General features: G+C 34.0%; 1 protein-coding gene across 18 annotated transcripts in view; it reads left to right on the top strand.

Annotated features, from left to right (window-relative positions):
* PHF20L1 (PHD finger protein 20 like 1) overlaps positions 1 to 24,134 on the top strand; it is a gene marked incomplete at its 3' end in the record, with an annotated part of 77,034 nt that overhangs the window by 10,089 nt on the left and 42,811 nt on the right. For 7 of the 18 annotated variants that reach the window (XM_082363756.1, XM_082363759.1, XM_082363762.1 and 4 more), the window contains 7 exons: positions 6,857 to 7,028; positions 7,174 to 7,258; positions 10,962 to 11,050; positions 11,277 to 11,366; positions 16,301 to 16,514; positions 17,094 to 17,222; positions 22,077 to 22,159. In XM_082363756.1, coding sequence (XP_082219882.1) covers positions 6,857 to 7,028; positions 7,174 to 7,258; positions 10,962 to 11,050; positions 11,277 to 11,366; positions 16,301 to 16,514; positions 17,094 to 17,222; positions 22,077 to 22,159 — 862 coding nt within the window. Of the gene's footprint in view, positions 1 to 6,856; positions 7,029 to 7,173; positions 7,259 to 10,961; positions 11,051 to 11,276; positions 11,367 to 16,300; positions 16,515 to 17,093; positions 17,223 to 22,076; positions 22,166 to 24,134 lie in introns of those variants that run through there. The other 11 variants (XM_082363766.1, XM_082363765.1, XM_082363764.1 and 8 more) reach the window with 7 other exon arrangements.

Here is a 24,134-nt window from a genome sequence, read left to right as displayed (position 1 = left end):
CTTGCTAGAGTTTGGAGTTTTGTAACAGAATTAAATAACGAAGAATGGTTATGTTGGCCTGAACAAATTGTATGAAGTACATAAACTTTGAGTAGAATACTGGTGGCGGTTTTGGTGGAGTGGGAAAGGAATTTTTGATAGTCTAATTGATTCTTACGGCAGGAGATGGTAATGAGCATAAAGGCTGTGGGGTGGGCATTTTGATTTGGTCAGCACTGATGGTATAACGAATGTAGGCGTGGCAAGGAGGTAGAGAGGAACAGGAGTTTAAATAAATCCAGTGATTTGAAATGAAACCTTAATTTGAAAGGTGGCTGCTCCGAGTTACTGAAGCAGAATACGTAGCTAACTCTGATCTTACCCATTCTTTGCTGCAAAGATTATGGACAGGTAGGAAGCAGGGTGGTCTGGCTGCTTGTGTTGAACATGGGTCCTGGGGATGAATGGGTCTGAAAAGAGGACCTGAGGGATAATGCACTGAGATCCTTAGAATTCAGTGTTGTAAAAGATGTGATTTTGACATATATAACCATCCTCTGAATGTTCTTGAAATTCTATTAATAGATTCTTTGGATTTATACTTTATTTTGGAATATCAGGTTTGAATTAATCAAAAGGGTTCTGTTTTCAGTCTGTTCCTCAAGTGTGAAATAAATTAACATGCAATACCTACAAGCACATCATCTAAAAATACTGTAATAGTAGGTGACATTGTTGTAGAGAGTGAATGGTGAGAAAACACTTGAAAATTACAAAGCATAATGTAAATTTAAAGTATTTCCAGGAAGCTAAAAATTTTAAAAGGTTAGTAGGTTATAGGAATATTATGTTTGCTTTGGACTTCATTCTCCATTAATTTTTATTATTTGGCAAATAATCCTCTTCCTGACAATTGTATGTAAGAAAGGTCTCTATTTCTATCTCTTGCAATATGTCTTAGTCATTTTTCATGATACCATGTTAGAGTTTCTTGCCTATGTAATTCTTACCAACAAGACTGTTGTGAATTGTGAATTCTAACTCCCAAAGATTCTGCTAACATTTACATTATGTTTAAGTCGTATTTTAAGTGTATTTCATCCTTTAAAAATCGAAGAACTGCTTTATCCAAGAGAACATCTAATTTAGGTACTCCCTCTATGTGCTATATTGTAATTGTATTAGCTTATTGATTCCCTTTTTCTCTCCCCTCCCTGCTGAATCTGAGTTTGTTGATTGTTATTTGTATTTGTAGCTTTATTCCTAGTTTAGTGTCTTGACATACAGTGAATTAGAGACTCAGTGTTGAGTTAAATGAAATGGATGAGGAACTGTCAGTTTTTAAATTTATATAAATTAGAAATTTTATTGTCTTACCAATATAAACAAGAACAGGACTATTATTTAAAATACATAATTTGAATAATTTATTGGGTTAATTGCCTTTTTGATTTATACAGCACTTATTCAAATGATTAGTTAAATCTCAGAGTGAATTCTGATGGTTTTTGGGATGTTTGATAAAGTCTGGCCTTGCTCAGGGGGTTGTAACCTATCAACGAGTAGTTAACAACCATGTCCTTTGGCTTAAGTGTAGGAGATTGTAGGCCATCAGTGTATCAAGGAATTTCCCTTATCATTTCCTCATGGTTGATGTTCTCTATCAGTACAGGTAAAAATCTAGATGTATCAAACTAGGTGAATCAGATTGAGTTCTCTAAATTCAAATCATGTTTAATTGTTTTACTGTTACTGCATTGAATATAAAAGTTTTTTTTTTTAATCTATCATATTGTAGTTCTGACATAGCTGCATGCCCATCATTTCTTTCTTCCTTCCAAGGAGAGTGGGACACCTATAGTTTTCAGTGTTAATAGATGATCTTGCCTTCCAGAGAATTTTTTTTTTTTGATCATGGAACCCTTTGAAATCTGATTAAAGTTGGGAACCCCTCTCTCAAGAGAATACTCATACACATCTACACCAAAGTGTTTTTTTCATATAGCCTCAGGGGATCATGTTTCCTGATCTAGCTGTCAGTCAGGATCTGCCCATGTAAAACAGTTAACACCGGTGAGCCAGTATAGTAATTCATCTGTAATGGTAATTCCCATTTTAGGTTTCTCACTTCTCTTTGTGTTTTGACAACACAAAAGAGTTGATGTTACAGGGAACCAATACAGTATATTCAGTGTGTAGCTAACCTCTTTGGTCAGTATCTGGTTCTTATTGGGTTACAGGTTTAGTTCAGAATCCATAAATCTTGATTCTCTGAACTATCTTGTGTAAGTGGGAGGCACCAGTGACGGTGTTAAAATGCTGGTATTAGATGAGGCAATAAAGAGTTAACAAGAGTTCAGAGAAGGTGAAAATTATTTTCGTTTTTGGTAATGGTCTTGCTCTACTCTGTTGTTACAGTTGAACTTGACCATTAGAGGATTTTGACCACACTGATTCAGAAAGAGTCCTAAGAAATCAATTGAGAGATTACAGTAGTAGAATTGCATGTATGAGAATTCTGTTAAATTCAGCAAGAATCATTGTAAAGACTTCTCAGTGTTTCTGAATGCTATTTGTTTCCATTAAACCTAATAAACAATTTAGGGTGGATTATTTTTCTTGCTAAGTTTGCTCAGAGTAAACTGTGCTCTCTAAGATTCAAGTGCAAAAGACATATGAGGGCAAGGTAGGCCCAGAGCAATGGAGGCAGTCCCTTAATTTCTATACAAGTAAATATCATTTAAACAGTGCAAGCATTTCAAAGTGGGATTATAATAGGGAAGACAGTGGCAATTTTATGGTATTTTGCAGTGACACGATAAGGAGTAGTAGAGTTCTATGTAGAATTTTGGCGTTGAGGGATCATAGTCCTAGTGAGGTTGCCTTCTCTCCATCTCTTTCTTTGTGCCCTGGAGAGATGCCAACTATGTTTTTTTTCTTTTTCTTTCTTCTTATCCCTAATTGTTTTAACTCTGAAACCCCAGTCTCCTACTTTTCAAATCTTTTCCGCATCATTTATAAATGTTCGGGACCCAGCGTAGTCACTATTCTTTACTCTTAACAGCTTTCATGATTCATTCTTTAAAAAAAAAGAAATAAAACATGATCATGACATCTTCCAAATTCAGTAAGAAAGATCTTACATTCCATTCACACTCAGTTATGATAAAACATAAATTGTGCATCAAAATAGTATTGCTGTCGTTGAAGATCCAGAGGCATTTGTGAATGCATTTGTTTGGAAGTATTTTTTATTCACTGTGTGTATCAAGGCATTATTACTATGGGCCATCTTGAACAAGGAAATCATTTCACTGTATAGAACTATATGTTAAATTGCCATTTTGTGCATTTTACGTGTATAGCAAAGATCTTGATGTTAGGATTTTTTTCTAAGGTGTAACTGATAACCAAATTAAGTACAGACTTTACGGGATTCCCTGTTTGAATGTAATGAATGAAGGGTCATTTCATTAGTGCGTTGTTTCAGAGCCCTTTAGTTTGAACCTAGCTAACCAGTCCAGTCTGATGTCCCACTATTCTCCTTTACTCACCTTACTACTTACCGTGTAGCCTAGCCAAAGGGAACTGTTTCCTTGAAGTGCCCCTCCAATCTCTGATCCTGAGGTCCATGAGGACAGAAACGACAGTGTACTTGTCTGAATCCTCCTTGTATGGTAGATTGCTTAACTCTGAGTCACATGATGGTTTTAAGTAAATGAACATTGATTGAATAAATGAGCAATGCTTTATGTATACACTTTACCTTCGTACCATGTTCATTAGGTCTAAATCCTTAAAGTTCCCCACCAAGACCAACATAGATAATGTCTCCCAAGAACCTTCAGTGAATGCTCCAATTTTCTCTGAACAATTAATTACAGCATCTTATGTCGAATTTTTGAGAAGTCAACTATACGTCAATGAAAAAAATAAAGTATATTCAAATTACAAAAAAAAATATATAAAAACATTATATAGTGGCAGAGAGAAATCATAGTCAAAATTAGCATGAAGTTAGTATCCCACTGCTCACTGTCTTCAGGAAGAACTAACTAAATTTGTTAGGAAATCTGTTAATGAGAGTATCAACTCTGACAAAAATTTTTGTTTTCTTTTTAGATACCTTTGCTATAATGTTGTCATTAATCTCATGCTATGTCAAAAGCATAATATCTGGGCCCTTACCAAATAATTGTTATTATATGTCCACCTCAATATTCATGGTTTTTCAGAAATAAAAGCTTGATACAAAGGAGAAAAAAAATGTTATATATACTTACCAGTTTACCATGTATGGTATAATTACTTTGATACAGGCCTTATCCCATTTCTCCTATAGGCTTTTTGTGCCAGTTAGCTTTGACTTTGAATACTCTTACCATGTGTATCCTTGGACAGTCTTCATCTGTTAAATGGTGACTGTGTTATCTGTACCTTCCATGGTTACCAGGATCTAATGAGATAAGGTATATAAAAATCAGCTGATGCTCAGTAAAGAAAGAACATAGGGCCTGATGGATTTATGACTCTGTCAATATTCTGCTGCTTCTCTCTCTTCATCTAACACTAAGCTAAGCTCCTTGAAGATAAGAGTTAAGTATGTTTCCTTTTAACCTACCATTTAATTGTGTACATTTAGAATTTGAAGGAACCTATGGAATAAACCTCTAATTTTTTTTTTCAAAATCAGAAAGATATGATAATAAACACATAAATTAGAAACTTAGAACTGATAGAACATCTGTTTATAGTAGTTAAGTGGCTAGTGAATGTTGAAAAATAAACTAAAGGACAACCATATCTCTAGGCTTCCCTTAATGCTATTGACATTTTTTATGTTTTAAAAACCAAAGCAGCAAAAACACATCAAAGCAACACTGCAAAAGACAAGCATTATAGCACTGATTCTAAATGAGTGGAATCGGCATATCCACCTCAGGGAGTATATCAATCCCCTAGGTTTTCTTGTTTTCATGCTTTTCTTGGACAAAACGTTTCCTTACCCACACCTATTCCCTCAAAAAGACTTAAGAGTAAGATCTAACATAAAGTTATAATTGGGTCGACAGCCTTCTTAGTTCTGAAGAAACGTGCAGATTTTCTTTCTTTAACGTCACTTCTTATTCATGCCGAGCATTCCCTGAGTAGCCAGTGTGTGTCTGTCACTGTGAAGATGCTGGGGGTACAAAGGTGGCCGTGACTCAGTCCCCGAAACTCACAGGCCAGAGTAGTTGCTAACATCATGTTCCTTAGACCTCTACTCTCTCAGGAAATGTTCATAAATACTTTGTGATGAAAGGGTGACATGGTTTGGTAATAGTGCATGCTTTATTTCTGTCTTATTGACAGGACCAAGAAGTCTTTCAGTAAAGAAAACGGTTTATTTAATCCATTTCCCTAGCTTATTTGACCACGGGACCCTTTTTTTGTGTCACATGTATTAATGTCTCAAGGGCTGTAAATGCTCCACAGCACACAGTTTAGGAACGTGCCCAGAGATGATTATGATGAGACGGGTGCAGTGAGAGCACCAGGGGGAGGAGAGTCGGGGAAGTCTTCACACAAGTGGCTACATGTTAAACCAAGTCTTGAATGATGAGCATACAGAGGAAGGGAAGGGCAGCTGAGGTCCAGGCAGAAGGAACAGAAGGTACAAAAGCACAGACGTTTGACAGCGCATTGTTGTGTTTGAGGAAACTCCAAACGGTTCAGTTCCTTAGACTGAAGGAAGGAAAGAAAGAAGCTATACCAGAGAACAGTTCAGGGCCCTGGAGACGCATAAAAAGCCTTGAACAGCATGAGGGATCTGTGAAGCAGGTAGTAATCGGTGCCTAGATTTCAAAGTTATGTGAGGTCTATTGTGCTTTATATTTAAATTTATGTTAACAATATAAATTTACATTTATTCCACAGGGAAAATAAAAAATTGAGATTTATCAAAAACCAGCAAAAGTATGAGATAAACTCTATGGCTGAATCATCTACCGTATGCTGCTGTTGAATTTTGAATGTTATTTAATGTTACTTTTAAAAAAACCTTTGAGTCACTGTGAACATTTAATACAGTACATTAGGAATGAAGAGGCCTTTTTTGTGCTAAAAGTTTCAAGTTAACTAATTTTTATTTTGGAATTCATCGTAAGAGAATCAGCACACATAAAGACAGAACAATGTGATGTTATTTTTATATTTTTAAACTGAAGGTTTGAGCTTTCCCTACCATCACTGATGCTCATTATAAAATATTGGAAAGTGTAGAAGAACAGAAAAGAGAAAGTACTTTTTTTGCCATATAGAGATAAATGTACATGTTGATATTTTTTGCTAGACAAATTTATTTTCTATACTTATAATTCTAGTGAACATAGTACTACTTTTTTACATTTTCCTACATTATAAATCGTTTGTAAGCATTACATTTAAAGTCTATATAATATTCCATTCAGTGGATATACCATTGTTAGTATCGTTATAGACAGTCTTCAGTTTTCTTAATCATATGGCTTCTACCTTTTGTTATTATAAATGTTTTGTGTATATAGTTCTAGAATTGGAATTATTTGGTCAAAAAGGAGGGATATGTTTAAGGCACTTGATACATGTTACCAAATTATTTCCCAAGACAGCACAATTTATATTCTAAATTATATAATTTATATTTCCACTGGGAGTGTATCAAACTATTTCATTAGGTCTTGAGAACAATCATTAAAAAGAAAAGACAAAGAATAAAGCAAACTTTGTTGGTCAGTAGTTTAAAAATATGGATCCATATTTATTTATGGTTGTAATAGTAAGCAGTATTTCAGTTAATACTTTGTATAAACAAATGTAAGAATTTTCTTTTGATATGAAGGCTCTTTTTATTTTTGAGGTATCCATCACGAATTGAAAAAATTGACTACGAGGAGGGCAAGATGTTGGTCCATTTTGAGCGCTGGAGTCATCGTTATGATGAGTGGATTTACTGGGATAGCAATAGATTGAGACCCCTTGAGAGACCTGCATTAAGAAAAGAAGGGCTAAAAGACGAGGAAGACTTCTTTGTAAGTAGCAAGCTTTTCTGTTTGCCAGATATGTAATGATGTATTTTTAAAAGGAATTCTGTTAAATTTTACAAAAGCTTGTTTTTTATTAAGGAAATGCTTATTTATTATACATGGTATTGATCTTAAAAGTTGTTTAAAATAGGATTTTAAAGCCGGAGAAGAAGTTCTGGCTCGTTGGACAGACTGTCGCTATTACCCTGCCAAGATTGAGGCGATTAACAAAGAAGGTATGTGTTTGGAATGATCTGAGAATTAAAATGGGATTTATAGTAAAATTTAACTATATTTCTAATTTTAATTAATGTATGAAATTGTTACATATAGCTGCTGCTTCTCTTTGTTTTACACTTAACCTAATGAATCTTCTAATAATACTCTTTTTTAGGAGCATCAATATGTTACATAGTGTATAGAATAAGATGATACATAATACACTGCCGAAATAGACTGTTTAAATTAGTAGAGGTAAACAGTTGCTTAAAATGTTTCAGCTTTCGGTTGACAGGCTTATATTATATGCATTTTATTTCTACTTCTCTGTTTCCAGTTTGTTGACTAAGTTATTTTATGAAGATCTCAACCTGAGTGCTAAAGATATAGGAAAATTCAAATCAGTTCAACTTGGAAGTGAAACACAGTACAATTTTGTGAGGAAAGAGTATGGAACTTTTCAATTTGAGGATTTCCTTTATTGCGTTTTTCTCCCTGCTCTTTTTTTCTTGATTTCTGTAGATAATTGAGAATTAGTTTTTCTAACAGCCTTTTGTGGTATCTAATATTACTACTGATAAAAAGTTACTGAACTTATCAGAAATGTTGAAAGTACCACAGAAATCAGGTGTGTTAGTGTGGCATAAAACGAGAGAGTCTGTTGGACAGATAATGAATTTTAAAAATTGTAGACCGATTAATTTAGAAAGGCATTAATTTAGAAAGGCATTAAATTATTATTGGAAATATACTTAAATATTTTATTTTTTAAATTTCTTGTTTAAAATCTCATTTAAAACAGTCGTGAAATACTTGTAAGTGTATTTTCCAAAATACATTGGTTTTCTATTAGTTATTTCTTAAACTCGACCACTCATTCATTCTTTTTACTAAAGAAACACATTGAGGGAATTCCCAGGTGGTCCAGTGGTTAGGACTCAACGCTTTCACTGCTGAGGGCCTGGGTTCAATCCCTGGTTGGGGAACTAAGATCCCACAAGCCACATGGCATGGCCGAAAAAAAAAAAAAAGAGAAAAAACACATTGAGTGACAACTTCTTTGCAAGAAGGGCATTTAACCTAAGTAAGGGGATACTTACTTTAAACTGTATCTTGAAAGCCAGACAAGTTATCTAGAACAGGACGGATGAAAAGGTTTTTCTGTCAGAAGAAATGGTGTATGCAAAAGAATAGTAGAGAAGCATGCCATTTTTAAGGAACTGCAAATCTTTGATGTGACTGGAATGAAGGATTCCTTTAAAGGTTGTAGAATAGCAGAAGAGGTGGGAGAGAGAAGCAAGGATTGGCATATGAAGTATCTTGTGGTCTTCCTAAAGAATTTGAATTTTACTTGGAGGTGATGGGAACCATGGAAGGGATTTAAGCTGAGAATTTAAACTAACAAAAAACTTGAGAAAAATTGAGGTAAGAGAAGATAGAAGAGGAAAACATTTAAAAAGACATATATTAAGAAATGTTAGGTGTAAAAAAGTAAATCATAGTTGTCTAGCTAGAAATGATAATGCAACTTTACAAAAGCCAAGGTCCAATTTATTAGTTTACCTAATTGAAATAACAAATATGGCTATGAGTTTATTACTGGTCACCTGAGGGACATCTCAGTTATTAAGTTTGCAGGTTACTTCTTTTCTAGTGGGGCCTTTAAATCACTGTTCACTTAAACTTCTGGAGAGCTGTGTTATGGAGCTCTTATTCCCATGTCTTAACTCACACTGGCTCCCCAAGTGTCTAGTCCAGAGCCCAGCACAGAGTAGACAGTCAGTAACAGTTTTTGGAAGGAAAAGAAGTAATGAATCAGTTTCGTAGGATAATAGGATCTACCCAAAATGGAACAAAGCAAAGCAAAATTAAACAATGCTCTCTCTTTTCATTAGGAGAGATTTCTTTAAATGTGTGAGCTTTGGGACCTTTCTTCCATGCTTAAAGCTTCTTTTACAAGTATATGCATACACACATACAACATACACAAAAACAAACCACCCTCATTTTTTATCCTATCCTGTTTGTCCATGGGCATGTTATATAGAAATTTAAGCTTACGTCAGTGGAAGAGTGATGTTACTGATTGCAGCCTCTGCCATTTCAGGAGTAGTTTTGAGTAAGCCCTTAGTGAAATATTGGCAGATATAACTTGTTTTTTTTAAAATTTCCATGGGAAGTATTAATTTGGTCATTTTTCTGTAGGTCCCACATGGTGGATGAGCCTCCCCCGCCACCTGCCACTATCCCCCTGCCCCCCGCCAAAAAAAAGAAAGAAAAAGGAAGCCCTCAAAGAGTTTTCTGTTCACTACAAAAGCTAAACAAAACTAACAAATGTGAACATTTAGGTATATGTAATATGTCTTAGAGAAGTTGAAGAGAATGGACAGATCAGTGTAGATTGGAGTGGTCAGGGAAGTTTTCATAGTATGGGTGGGATTTGAAGAGCTGATCCTTGAAGAGTGGGCTGGAGTTAGGAAGGAGGATGGCATCACAGCAGCCGAAGCAGTGTGAGCAACGGCAGGGAGGGATGAACGCACGGTCTGCGTAGTGAAGAGCCTGCTGTTGTCTGCAACGCCCCGTGAAGGAGGAGGACAGGGGCAAGAATGTTGGGGTGTAAGGGGTTCATGCGGTTTGGCATTCTCACAGTCTTCCCAGATTCTTTACTTTCTTGCTATTCAGCTCATCAGTTGTTTTCATAACTTGGGTTTAGATCTTTATATCTGTGATTTGTACATTATGCTAATTATAGAAAGATATGAAATCAATGGTGTTATTCAAATTACAAAGAAAAGAAAAATCTTTGTACGTAGATTTATTGGCTTTGGCGCCAATTGTTTATACCTCTTTAGTAAAGGTCGAAGTGGCACTCTGCCCTCATTTGTATAGGAAATGATAGAAAAACATTGGAATTTCCATAAGTATAAAATCTACGTAACTGATGTTTTCTGATAGTACTGATAGTACAGTAAAAGACTTGAAAGCATGGAGTCTGTAACAAAAAGTGAATATGCTTTGAAATAGCCATATAAACAGAATATTGAGTCCTAAAAGCAGAATGGTTCAGTGGGAAAGAGAGGGGAATCAGGGTTTTAAGCTAATGGCTGTGCTGCTGCTTAGCTGTCATTGGATGCAGCATTTCGCCTCCCTGGAAGTCAGTGTTCTTATCTGCACAGGAAGACTGCTGTGCAGACGATACGTATATTTTCTAGCTGAAAAGCCTGTGAATCTATAATTCTTGTTTGCCAGTTAATTAATATTGCAAAGGAATAATCCTTTCCTGAGAAAATGATTTTTTCCCTATAGCAGATCTTTCTCTCCATTATTTAGAAGCTTTCAAAGAGAGCAAATGATGATTCTTAGAAATATTATACATTTTTGTAAGTAATGATTTTATTTTCTTCAGGTATAACATACCTGATATGTTATTTAACATATATTTAAATTGTTATAAATTTTAAAATCCTCCAGTAAAAATCAAAATTACATGCAACTAACTTATCAAGATTTAATTTGTGTACTTTATAAGGGAAATCAAAGTTATTTTTACAGGGAAAGAGACAATAAACTCAGTAAACTTGGTGGGGTCCTTAGCAGTGTGTTTGCAGTTACTGCAATCATAGGGTGTTTATTTCTGTCAGGGCATTGCTTGTTCTATATCATGTGTTGCTGTAAGGTTGAATTATATTTTCTAATGATGCTGACTCGCTCCTATTTCAGGAACTTTCACAGTTCAGTTTTATGATGGAGTTATTCGTTGTTTAAAGAGAATGCACATTAAAGCCATGCCCGAGGATGCTAAGGGGCAGGTAAGAGTGTTCAGCATTCCTAGCTACCCACAGGGATGTTTTCTTGAATGGTGACTGGTCAAAATATATATATATACAGACATATATATATTTTAAAGTGAACTAATTGTAGGATTATGTGCTGATAGCCCCAAATAGCAGCAAGAAAGAGAAGCTTAGAATGTAAAATTATACACTTGATTTTTGCTTCTTTGGTTTTAGACCTGCTAAAGTTATAGGTCACTAGTTTCTGTTCCAGGTGAAATCCCAGCATCCACTAAGCTGGTGTTGTCCTATCGACCCAGCTGGATCGTGTAACCAGTCTATGGGAAGTGAGGTAAGTGCCTTTTTTTAATTTTGTTTTGTTTTTCCTGGTATATAGTATCATTTAGAAAGTTAATTTTTAATATAAAATTTTATATTGAGTTTCTTATCTTCTTCTTTTCTTCTATAAATCATAGTCGTTAATCTTTCAAAAGGCGCTTACCTGACACTCTGTAGGCTGTTTCAGGTAGGGCTTTCTGAGTTATATGATGTAAGCAGTGTATTACATGCTTTGTCACTGCTCAAAGCAAGAATGAACGGTAAGCATTTGAAGGAGAATCTGGGATGAAGTTAAAACCATAATTCCATTATGGTTGAATATGTTTCCTGAAATACTGGAAAGAAAAGGTGCGGTAGAAATTTAAAATATTTTCTTTTATGTTCTGCTGTTATTTGGGATTTTCAGCACCTGGACCTACAATTAATTTTAAGAAATTGAAAGTGATCTATAAAAATGTCTAATATGGAATTATGTTACATATTTGTTGCATACCATGCAGTAAAAAATGTCATCCTGAACTGTGTTGAAGTCACATGGTCAGTTTCAGTCAAGTGTATATATTTAGTAGTCTAGAACGTAGACTATCACAGTTAAAAAAATTATTTTTGATGTTTTCTGAGAAGTGCGTGAGTGTTTTAAGTGACGTGGTTTTCAAAAATTTAATTTTGAAATCATCAGCTAGCAGAGTTTTTTTTTCCCCCAATTAATGTGGAATGCCGTTTAAAATGGAAATGCTTTTGGTCATGAAATTGCTTTGTGTCTTCCTACTTGTATGTATAAATAAAATGTTCTCTTAAGCATTCAGTGGTGTGATTCCTTGGTTACTGCATGGAAAGATTGATTTAAACATTGGGAAGTTAGTACCTGTTTAATTAAAATTCTCAATTTTTTTTTTTTTGCTTTAAAACTATTATTTTGTCATTCTAGTCATTCGAATGTTTATGAGATGGCACTAACATTGAAACTTTATTTTTTCCAAAGAGACATTGAGCCAGTTTGGTTTGTGGTAAAATAATAAGTTGTAAAAATTAATTTTTTGGATGTATTGGATGTTTATTTTTAATAAGTATTCTAGTCACACCATGATGTATTTAACATTAAAATCAATGTCAAATACAAACTCCTAGAAGAAAATATTAGTAGTATATTTCCTTTAATTTTACATTTTCTTCATAATTTTTAATTACGAGCACATTCAAAACATTTGTAGAATTGTTTTCTATAAAATGTTCTTATTTTTTGAATGTCTTAATAGATCAGGTGTTGTTTGGGCCGTGCTAAGAGAATCCAACTTTGCATATTATCATCTAAATTTTGAGTCCTTTGAGAATTCCTTTATAAAACTATACAGTAAAATTTCTTTTATTAAACCAGCAAAGGATAAGGAATCAAATAAATGCACTGTGGAAATGTTCTTCTTTAAACTTTCTGTGGCTTTTTCTCACCTATTTTTCTTCTTGAGAGTGTGCTGATATAAAATTTACACTGTAACTCACTAGTGTTAAAGATTGGCTCATAAGATCCTTTACCATTTTTAGAACATTTTTTGTGTACATTGTTTTATTGGATTCTTACAGCAAATCCTTTGACATAGGTATAGCTGATATTTCTATTTCACAGTTGAGGAATTCAGAATTTAGAGAATGACTTACCTAAAATTTCATTCAACCATAGTGTGCAGAGTGACTGAACTCATCTGATTTCATTGTAGTGTTCATTATAGTGCAGTGCTCTGTGTTATCTACAGGAAACTTTGAAACATATCTTTAGTTCTCATTCATGGAAGGATCACACCAGTTATTTATTTATTTAAAAGATTTTTTTGATGTGGACCATTTTTTAAAAAAAATTTTATTTATTTATTTATTTATGGCTGTGTTGGGTCTTCGTTTCTGTGCGAGGGCTTTCTCTAGTTGTGGCAAGTGGGGGCCACTCTTCATCGCGGTGCGTGGGCCTCTCACTATCGTGGCCTCTCTTGTTGCGGAGCACAGGCTCCAGACGCGCAGGCTCAGTAATTGTGGCTCACGGGCCTAGTTGCTCCGTGGCATGTGGGATCTTCCCAGACCAGGGCTCGAACCCGTGTCCCCTGCATTGGCAGGCAGATTCTCAACCACTGCACCACCAGGGAAGCCCCGATGTGGACCATTTTTAAAGTCTTTATTGAATTTGTTACAATATTGCCTTTGTTTCATGTTTTGGTTTTTTGGCCCCGAGGCATGTGGGATCTTAGCTCCCGACCAGGGATTGAACCCACACCCCCTGCATTGGAAGGCGAAGGCTTAACCACTGGACTGCCAGGGTTCCTACACGAGTTATTTTTGATAGTGAATCTTTCCAATTAAAAAATAGAAGAACAAAATAATGGGAGAATTATTTAATCATGCAACTGCAGTGATTCCCATGATTAACAAATCATGTGATCAAGAACTATTTTATCTAATTTCACTTTTAAAGAGTACAGCATGAATCTCTTTCTTCTAGTTTTCTCTTTATTGGAGAGAGGAAACAACTGGGCGTGGAATTTATCCCCGGCATCTTTTAGCATTTCTCTTAACAACTTAAAATTTTCCTTGCAATGTGGAACCCAGAATTAAATGCCCTGTTCTTAATAAGACTGCAAACATATGATCTCTGCTGAATTATCACTTTCCTTTGCTTGCCTGTTGTACTTACTCTTGTTTTTCTTTCTGCTTTGTTGATGACACTCTATAGGTTGTTTTCATTGGTGTTGCTTTTTTCCTTCTACTTAAATGTTAGTCTCAAGGCTCAACTTAGCCATGATACTTAAGTCACCCAGATTGCTCCTTGACCTTAAACCCCTCTTTCCTATTAGTGTACACTTTGCCACCCCTTTGTTTAATGGTTTTCCTTTTGCTTGGAGTGTCCATTTCTTTTTCTTTGCCTTTTTCCCTAGCAAATTCCTACTTTAGAGTTCAAATCATTTATCATTTTCCCTGAAGCCTTTCACTAGTCTTTCTCTTCAGGCAAAATTTTGTTGTTCTCCTGTAATATTTTGTTTATTCTCTCCTGTCTCTCCTGTCACATTGTCTTACAGTTAATTTTATTTGCTTCTCAGTTCCTTATATGGGCAGGACTAAAAAAGGAGGTGGTTCTAAGTAAAACTTGGATTGGACAGTACTGGTGCATCTGGTGTTCTTAGTTTTTACAAACTAGAGATATAAAATTTTATTTCACAACTTTGTCATAATTCATATTCTAATAAGACATGCATGGGGGATGTAGTTTAAAATACGGGGAAATCTGGATATTGGGTGTCTTCCAGGCAGGAGCAAAGATGTGGTCACTCCAGGCCAGTGGGTTCCTGGGGTTTTCATCTAGCATCTTTTATTAGCTTAGCATGTTTCCTGGCATGTATAATAGGGTATCCAATAGAAAATTGGTGAATGAATGTGTTAGGTGCAATCGCATGATGTTTTCAGTTCATTTCAGTCATGGGGGAGAGAGAGACAGATTTTGTATGTTTGCTTTTAATGGCTTATTGTCTTTACCATATATTTTCAAGACTGAGGAGCCATCAACTTGAATTGCTTAGTGGCCTGTGTTTGTTAATGTAACCCATGAATTAAATGCATTTGATGTTGTGAAATTGTTTTTAGTTGCTTGGACTAAGAATTTAATGTATTACGCATTTTGGTTGAGTCTGAATCAGTGGTCTATTTGATAGCTTAGTGGCATCAGTCATCAGTTGAAGATTAACTCTGTAGAGATATTATAAATATTTGTTGTAAAAAAGTCTTTTTGGTTGTGAAAATTTAAATGTTAGTACCACTTCTTTACATCTTTCCATAATTATTACAATAAGTGTTTTTAGTTAAAAGTAAAACAGTAAAAATTGTTTAGCCACAAACTAAAAAAATTAACACAGGAAATATAAATATTTGCATCTCAGAAGAATGGTAACTAATACAGATTCAGGAAATTGTAGAGGGAGGGAAATTAAACTGGAGTCTGACAGTGTGTACTTTACCTTGGTCAAGTCAAGTAGCTCTTTTTTTTTTTTTTTTTTTTTGCTAGTAATATTAAGCTATTGTGATAAATAGGTATCCAAACTTTAAAAGCTTTAAAAAATAAAATCATACTTTGATTCCTATGAAATTGACCTTACCTTGAGTGATACATTCTTCCTAATAAGGAATAGTAATTTGCTCTATGGTAATACAGTCGTTCCTCATTATCTGCAGGAGATTGGTTCCAGGACCCTCATGGATACCAAAGTCTGTAGATGCTCAAGTCCCTTTTATAAAATGGCACAATATTGCATATAACCTATTCACATGCTCCCAAGTCATCTCTAGATTACTTACAATACCTAATACAAGGTAAAAGCTATGTAAATAGTTGTAAATACAGTGTAAATGCTATGTAAATAGTTGCCAGAGCATGGCAAATTCACGTTTTGCTTTTTGGAACTTTCTGGAATTTATTTTCCCAACTATTTTTGATCCACAGTTGGTTGAATACACGCCTGCAGAACCCAAGGATAGGGCGGGCTGACTGTACGTTTCTTTTAATCTTTGCAGAATTACAACATAAGCTTTTTTTCTTATTACTTTTATGATCTGTTGCATTATAGAGAAGAAACATGATTCAGCGTTTAAACCCTAAAGTTACCAAGGTAGAATGTCATGTAATATTCCACATTTATCATAGGTTTTCTTATATTTTAGATTTAATTCCATCAAAAGAGTATTTGATATTGAATATTTTCCCATTTTATGTAAGATCATATAACCGATTAGATTATTAAATTTGATAATCTACCGTGTTGATGATCTACCTTGTAAATGTAGTTAATTTGATTTTTATGTTTGTGTGCATGTGAGTGAAAGTAGCTTTGAAAATGTGATACATGTTTTTATTCATTAGTATAATTAAATTTTAATTAATTTTTAATGCTTCACATGTTTTGTGTTTTTCCTTTGGAGGATTGGATAGCTTTAGTCAAAGCAGCTGCTGCAGCTGCAGCCAAGAATAAAACAGGGAACAAACCTCGGACTAGCGCTAACAGCAATAAAGATAAAGAGAAAGATGAGAGAAAATGGTTTAAAGTACCTTCAAAAAAGGAAGAAACTTCAGCTTCTATAGCCACACCAGAAGTTGAGAAGAAGGAAGATCTGCCCACATCTAGTGAAACATTTGGTACAAAATATGTTCTTACATTCATTCCCGATGGCAGTGGTAAACTCACATAGTGAATAAGTCAAATCCTTTGGCTGCCTGTAATTTGAACATGTAGTGAAATTATTAGGATTTTTTTTCCTAGCATAATATGATGGTTAAGTTTTTTAGCATCTTACAGATCTGAAGATTAATGGCCTAATATGGGTGCTTGATAATGGTTACCCTCAGTATTCTTGAATAGAAATGCATTGAGAATTTGATTTGTAACTTCTAAGTAGGTTTTGGGATTTCTTTTGTGTGGGTTTTTTTGTTTGTTTGTTTTCTTTTCTTTAGCCTTTAAAATGCTTCTGCATGCATTTCAATATATAATACAGTAAAAGCAGTAAGTCATTCCTTTCCTAAAGCATAACTGCTTAGTAGTTTTTTTATTTCTAATATATTGGTCTAGAGAGATTTGTGTTTTTTAAAGTTCTTTGTCAAGCACTAGATTAAAAAAATTAGGTGCAAAGCTTTTGTATTATTTTGCTATTTAAAAAATATTCATGTGTTTTAACTTTGGATTCTAGATAAACTCTCATATATATATTCTATTAAAAGTAGGACTTCATGTAGAGAACGTTCCAAAGATGGTCTTTCCACAGCCAGAGAGCACATTATCAAACAAGAGGAAAAATAATCAAGGCAACTCATTTCAGGCAAAGAGAGCTCGACTTAACAAGATTACTGGTAAACTACAATGATTCTTTTTGGGGGGGAATGGAGGGTTTGATTTTATAGTAGTTTGTTTTAAATAAAGGAAAATGTATCTATTGGTTTAGTGTAGCTAACTGGTTAATAAGAAAGACAGTTGCTTTGTTTCTTCAAGGTCATCCCTTTCAACACCACGGGCTTTTTCTGTTGGAAATGTGAAAAGTATCACATATTTTCTACCTACCTCACAGGGATGTTGTGAGGATCCATAGGATCAAATGTTACAAAATTCCATAGTTTTAAAATCACCTGGGTGGCAGGAGTAGTTTCTCTAAGAATTGAATTATACGCTTTTGTCAACTTGTGGTGACATAATGTCTGAGGTTCTAAATATTACACATTCTTACTCTTGACTGGTCTCATTAAGGATGGTACCATATATGGTTGGAAAGATGAATACTGAATTAAATTCAGCTCCCAAATTTGTTATGCCCAATGTAAAAGTACTTCTATACGTTTTTAAAATTTCTGTTCTTACCTTCAGGTTGGTCTCTAGAATTTGGGCTTATTTCTCTATGCCTTGTTGTAATTAGGAAGTAGAATACTAGAATGATGAAAAGCACTGGAAATTCTAGCCTGGTTAGTGTTTACAGAAGAAGGGGCCAGTCATACTAAGACCCACAGTTCCATTCAGCCTAATGATTCTAATCTTTAAAAGAAATTGTGAATATATTTAATTTTTCTGAGTATATGTTATAAAAGGGGAGGTAAAATATTTTAATTAATATTCAGTCATATGCTCTTATTTTAAGGACAAATGATTTTTTGTGCCTTTGGCCTAATAAAGCTATGTAAATCTTTGTTGACATTCTTCTAAATAACTTGAAAAAGCTTGGTTTCATTGTCAGACCCAAGAATAAATATAAATTAAACATTTTGACCATTTTCTAAAGAGTGTAAACTCACTGAAAGATGACTTTGCAGCTGAGGGTTCTTTAGAGCCACTGTTTTATTACAGTATTCATCTAAGTAATTATAATTGGTTTCAACAAGTGAGAATATTTAGTCTTTCCATTGTTAATATTATTTTTGTGCCTTTCTCTGATAAAGGATATATTTGGCCCCAGGACAGGAAATATTTCAGATCAATTTACCCATTCCCATTCCACCTTTTCCTTAGAAAATATTAGCTTTTGAGAAAGCCAAAATGTTATCCTAGTGATTATTATGATGGCAACTTGAGACTTCCGTTTTGACTTAGAATAATGGAACTCCGAGCTCTGTACTGTGGAATAGTACTTCTAACTGCCGTGATACCAAGATTGAAACAGCCTTATTGGGGGAGCCAAGATCAAGGAAGATGGAAGTGACACTGACGCTACAACTGCCAGTTTCCCAGCATCATGGTTTTTCCTACAATCTGGATAATCTGATTTTAGTTTCAGTCAGTATACTCTTACATGTGTCTTACTGAGAAGTTCAAGCTCACCATTTAAAGAAGTAAGAAAACAGCTCAGTCCACAATGATGCAGTATTTCCGCTTGGCCTTGAAAAGACAGTAGTGGGGGGAAAACCATTTTACCATGTACCTCAAGGAAGTTCTAATACTGGTTGCTTTAGTAACACCCTGTGCCTTCTGTGGAGGGACTTTGTCTTCACTTCCTCTTGGGAATCTCAAATCAACAAGTAATAGTTTGGGCAACAGTGGAAAGGCATAAGATTTTACGAATGTGAAACTGTTATGATCTTTTCCCTTTATTTACTCAGAAGATGTATGTTAGTTTTTTTAATAGTTCATCTCTGCATCTATTTCTGATTTCATGTTACAACTATATCATGCAAAAAGATACTAGATATTTTAAGATTGTCTTTTATGATTGAAACTCAGGCTTGCCTCTGTACAGTAAATTTCATCTGTGGACCATAAAAAGAGATGAGAACTAATATGAAATAGCAATTTTGTTATGGAATTATGGTATATTTTAAATTTCTCAAGCTCACTTATATCTGTCTTTTTGTCCCTTTACTACTGAGAGGAATAGGCGGGCAACGTGGCAGCATCTCAGCCTGCTCTGATGTAGTACCCCCCCACGCACACCATTTTATTTATTTTTTAAATAGTTCTAACAGGAAATAAGTGGACCAGCCGCTGGATAAACTTAATTCATGTATTTATTCACTCTCTTTCTGTTTCTTCCTCATATATACACCCTACAGAGATTCCAAACATGATTTCTCTACAGAGAATGGAATAGGATGGCTTTCTTCAAAATTTTCTAATAAGTAGACACTGAAATTATTGTTGCATAGTATATATATGTTCTTCCAGAATCTTATTTTTCATTGTCATGTACCTTATTGATAATTATATACTTTATGCATACTGATTTAGAACAAACAATTTTACAAAGATAATAAAGTTTATACTTTGGCACAAAGTTGCAAGCAAACTGTAAGCAAATTTGAGTAGATTTTAAAGTACGGGTTGTCAGAGAGTAAAAGAAGAAACAGCAGTTGGTGCATGGTCTGTTTGTAATAGTTCTAGGAGTTCCTAGACGTTCAGCCAGTTTAGATATGTTTGTACAGCTTAAGGAATTTAAAAAACAATTAAAAAACCCCAGAGATTTGAATTGGCCAGTAATAAGTTATTGATTATAATATCCAGGATATTTGGTTCTTAATCTAAGCAAGAATATTGTGTTTTGGAATCGCTGGATGAAAAGTAGACCATGAATTTAACCACTTTGCTCTTTCTATCTTCCCCATTACCGGATGCTCTGGCCTCTGTTCTGTTTATTCCTATCGGCAGTGAGAGACTAACTCTATTTTATAACTGAAGTAGAGTATTGAGAAATTATCACTTTGTGGGTGGGACTTATAAAAATTTATATTCTACTTCTACCTGGTATTTAAATAATTTCTTGAAACTGCATAACACATTCTGTTAAAATGTTTATAGATATCTTATTTGGATGAGAACTTGTTAGTAATATATTGGTAAGTAATATATTGATAATACATATTTGCAAATAACAAATTAATTTCATTTGCATTTATTTCCCTCCAATTAATTCTTGAAGGTTGTGATCTATTTCATCTATTGATGTGATTTAAAAGTATTTCCACCACCTATATGAAAGGAAACGAAAAACGTAAAGTGTATTTAGTAGATAGAATAGCAAATATTTGTCCTCTTTGAGTACCCCTTCGAAGTAGGGCCTCTACTCAGTTCCCTGCAAAAGAAGAACCTAATTTCCTAATTATTTTTCTTTTTCTTTTTAGCAGTATTTAACCTCAAAAATAGCTAGAGAAGAAAAACCTAGTGAATGCAGCTTTAAATGTTAAAGAAATATTCTGTGCTACATCTTGTTTAGTCATCTAAAAATGTGTTCAAAAGTTATATTAATATAGTTAGGATTGAATTTATGATTTATAAACTATTTTTGTAAAATTACTTATACATTGGGTCTTTTTTCCTCCATTTAAACCTACACTTAATACTGTGTGGGACTTGAGCAGTATGGATTATCTCAAACTGCACCAAATAGCAGTTTTAATACCAATCATTGCTGTATCAAAATCATTGTTTTATTCTCAGCCTTTGCTGTTTTGAATTACAATTCTGAGTGATAGATATTCAACTTTATTATCTAATAATGGAAAGGTGCCTTTTGCCTGATTTAACACTTGGCTCTAGTACTACTTTTTTTGAGAATACAATTTTAATATTTGAATTTCCACTTAGATTACTTAATATCTTTGAGATTGTTACCTGAAAAAGTCAAGCGATGTTGCCACAGGGTAGCTCGAAGTTAGGTGGCATTTTGGGGCACCTTTTTTCTCCTATTAAATATGCTGAAGACAGCTTTAATAATATAGTGGTATAATTGCTGAAGTAAGTTGACTATTACTTTGTCGATTATTAAACATGCTTCCTTTGAGGCCACAGTTTTGTGTGCCTGACTTTGAAATGACACAAAAATGATTTTTGGTGACTTTTTATGTGCTTGGTGGCCATAAGAAGCAGCAAATAAATTTGATTCCATTGAGGGTACCTATCTGGTGCTTAGCAAAGAATCTTGACTAAGTAAATGCCTGTAATTTCTAAATTAAAGCAGAGTTTTAATGTCTTGTAAAGTTAATTATATATACTCCAGATAAAATATTCTGTCTTCTAAAATTCAGAATTAATGGTATATATTGGAGAAAACTGGAACTCCCAGTTTATTTCATTAATTGTAGAATGAGGCTATAATATTAAGTAAGTTCAAATGTTGTAGGAAGGATCTGTACTCTTTTCCATTAACATAAAATGGATGTATCCATGTTTTTACCACTTTTGTAAGAAGGTAAGCTACAACTGGGTATAGAAACAAACCTGTCAAGCTTAGGTTAAAGGATCCAGGTGAAATAAAAAATTGGGAGTATTTTTTTAACTAATAATCCAACAACAACAACAATCTTATTTTATATTCTGGATGTTTGGAAGGATTCCTTACATCTTAATATTAATTCCATATTTTATTTCAGTTGTATGGACAAAGCCTAAGTATTAACAACCTAAGCCATCTTAGGTTTTGGGACATTAAACCATAGAAATTTAAATTTGTACAGAATAAATGTGTATATGTGTGATTTTTTTTAAAAGGGTATTTTTAGTTAATTTTTTTATTTTAAAAACTAATTGTGTAAGCCACTCTCAAGTTCTAACTCAGCCCCTTGAGCCATTATTAAGGGTGTTTGTATTTTTGACAAGTAAACTTCTGAGAGTGTTGTATTTACTTTCTATAAAAAAGTATAGGGGATTTCAACTGCTAAAATTTTTGAGAAGTTTTAGTGTGAAAGTCAATATTTTTTCTAATAAGCAATTTCTGTACAATTTTTCTCAAGGTTTGTTGGCATCCAAAGCTGTTGGGGTGGATGGTGCTGAAAAAAAGGAAGACTACAGTGAAACGGCTCCAATGCTGGAGCAGGTATGAAATGGTAGCATTTGATTTTTTTCAAGGTTCCCAACTGGAATGATCACGGAGCTATAGTATCCACATAATTGAAATTGCCCTTTTGATCAGATATGGGAATAGGAAGGTAATTAATTGATGCTATATTTTTAACTCTGCCTTCTCCAAGGTATACAGATAAACTACAGACTTCATTAGTGTTTATTTTCAGTAGGCTGGCATTAAAGCCTTTGTCCCCCAACAGTTGAAGGCCTGGAGACAGGCATCCCAGGGTATAGGCTTCCAGCTGGATCGCATTTAACTAGCTTACAAAAAGACCCTTACACAAATACCTTTCATTTGTGAGTTAAAACAGGGTTTTCTGACATCTAATAAAGCTTCTTTTGTAAGAAGTTTCTTTTATATTGTAACAATTGGTGTTGTTAGACTGACTATGTGTTTTATGAATTGATCAATGAGCCATACATTTTTGCTAGGATGTATATTTTAATAACTACAAAAAAAAATTTTTAAAAACTATTAAGGGTCTGTCTTTAAACCACCTAATAGAGGAATTTAAAAGTGAAGGTTGCAGTTGCTAGATTTTGCCTTGGCTACCTTCAGATTCCCACAATACCTGTATATAGTGGACTGTGCATGCTTTTCCATTTCCTAAGGGCTTACCTTCTTGGGCACTGTAAGACTATAAGAACACAGTAATAGCCATAACTGGATTTCCTTGGTTCTCCTGTTTTAAAATCTGAGCCTTAATGTAGGTTTAATATACCCTTTTTGTATTATTTCAATTTTCTTTATTAGTAGCCTAATAAAGAAGACTTTACAATGAGTACCTGTTGCTCTTCTCTATATGCGTTTTAAAAACCAGTCCAAATTTAATTGATATTGTATTGAGTTTTTCAGGGTTATTTTAGGCCTGATTTGATAACAGTGCATTGTTTTGGTGCCTCCATTAATGTTGTATTGAATCAATGATCTTTTAAATTGATTAATATGTCAGCGAATCATACCTTCTGATTTTCTGTGGTCATCAAACGGTTAAGTCTTTGCCGTTATTGTCAGTATATCAACCAAATTTTAAGTGACTTTTTTACTGTGTATTACTATATTCAACGTCCCAGATATAACAATATTTTGTATCTTCACCACTGTTTATGGTATTCTCAGAATGCAATAAATCAGGGACTTGGGTAATAAAATGTTTCTGGAAAATTCATTACAATGTCAATCTTTCATTATGCACAATCCTGCTGAGATGAATGTGATTGTGAAAATTATTTATTATATGTGAAAGTTAGTGTAGAGGGCAGTGCCCATTTCAGAGAGAAGTACAACATTTTGAAACTGAGCTTAAAAAAAAGAAAAAAAATTGAGTAACTCGGCTGTTTTTATTTACATAATCAAAAAAATTTTGAGAGTCCTTCCCAGTTTTGTAACGAAGAGACCAATGATCATTAATGAAAACTTTGTAAATTATTTTATATTTTTAAGGAACAGAATGCTGTTCCCCCCCTTTTTTGTCATTCAGGTTGATTTCAGTGTGAAATGTTTTGTAACCATACTCTTAATTTTTGTGCTAAGTGTTTGCCATTCTTCAAAGTTAAAAAGCCGAGTTATAAAATTCTTAATTACATCTCGGTATCAACAATAGACTTGAAGGAGAGAGATTGTCACTAACCTCTGTTGCCCTAATGAGTAAAATAATGCCACTCATGACGTAGATTTATAACAGGCCTAAGGCCAAAACTTACTGTCCTAAGGGATTTATTTATTTACATTTAAAAAAAACTCAAACTCTGTGGTCTTGAGCCCCAGTTCTCAGATTATTAATTATAGATCATTTAATTGTATTAGGGAATTGTCATGTTATATTTACTTTTGGATAAAACCTGCATTAGATGCATAATTCAGTAAGTTTTAAAAAATGTTTATTTGTCCTTGTTTAGAGGTTAAGCACCTTATCAAGATATTAATTTAAGTATTAAAATCTTGT

The sequence above is a fragment of the Balaenoptera borealis genome (genome assembly GCF_965194805.1).
Source record: "Balaenoptera borealis genome assembly, chromosome: 17".
Taxonomy (NCBI): domain Eukaryota; kingdom Metazoa; phylum Chordata; class Mammalia; order Artiodactyla; family Balaenopteridae; genus Balaenoptera; species Balaenoptera borealis.
Note: the sequence above shows the minus strand (reverse complement) of the source record. Positions and strands in the feature narration are given on the sequence as shown.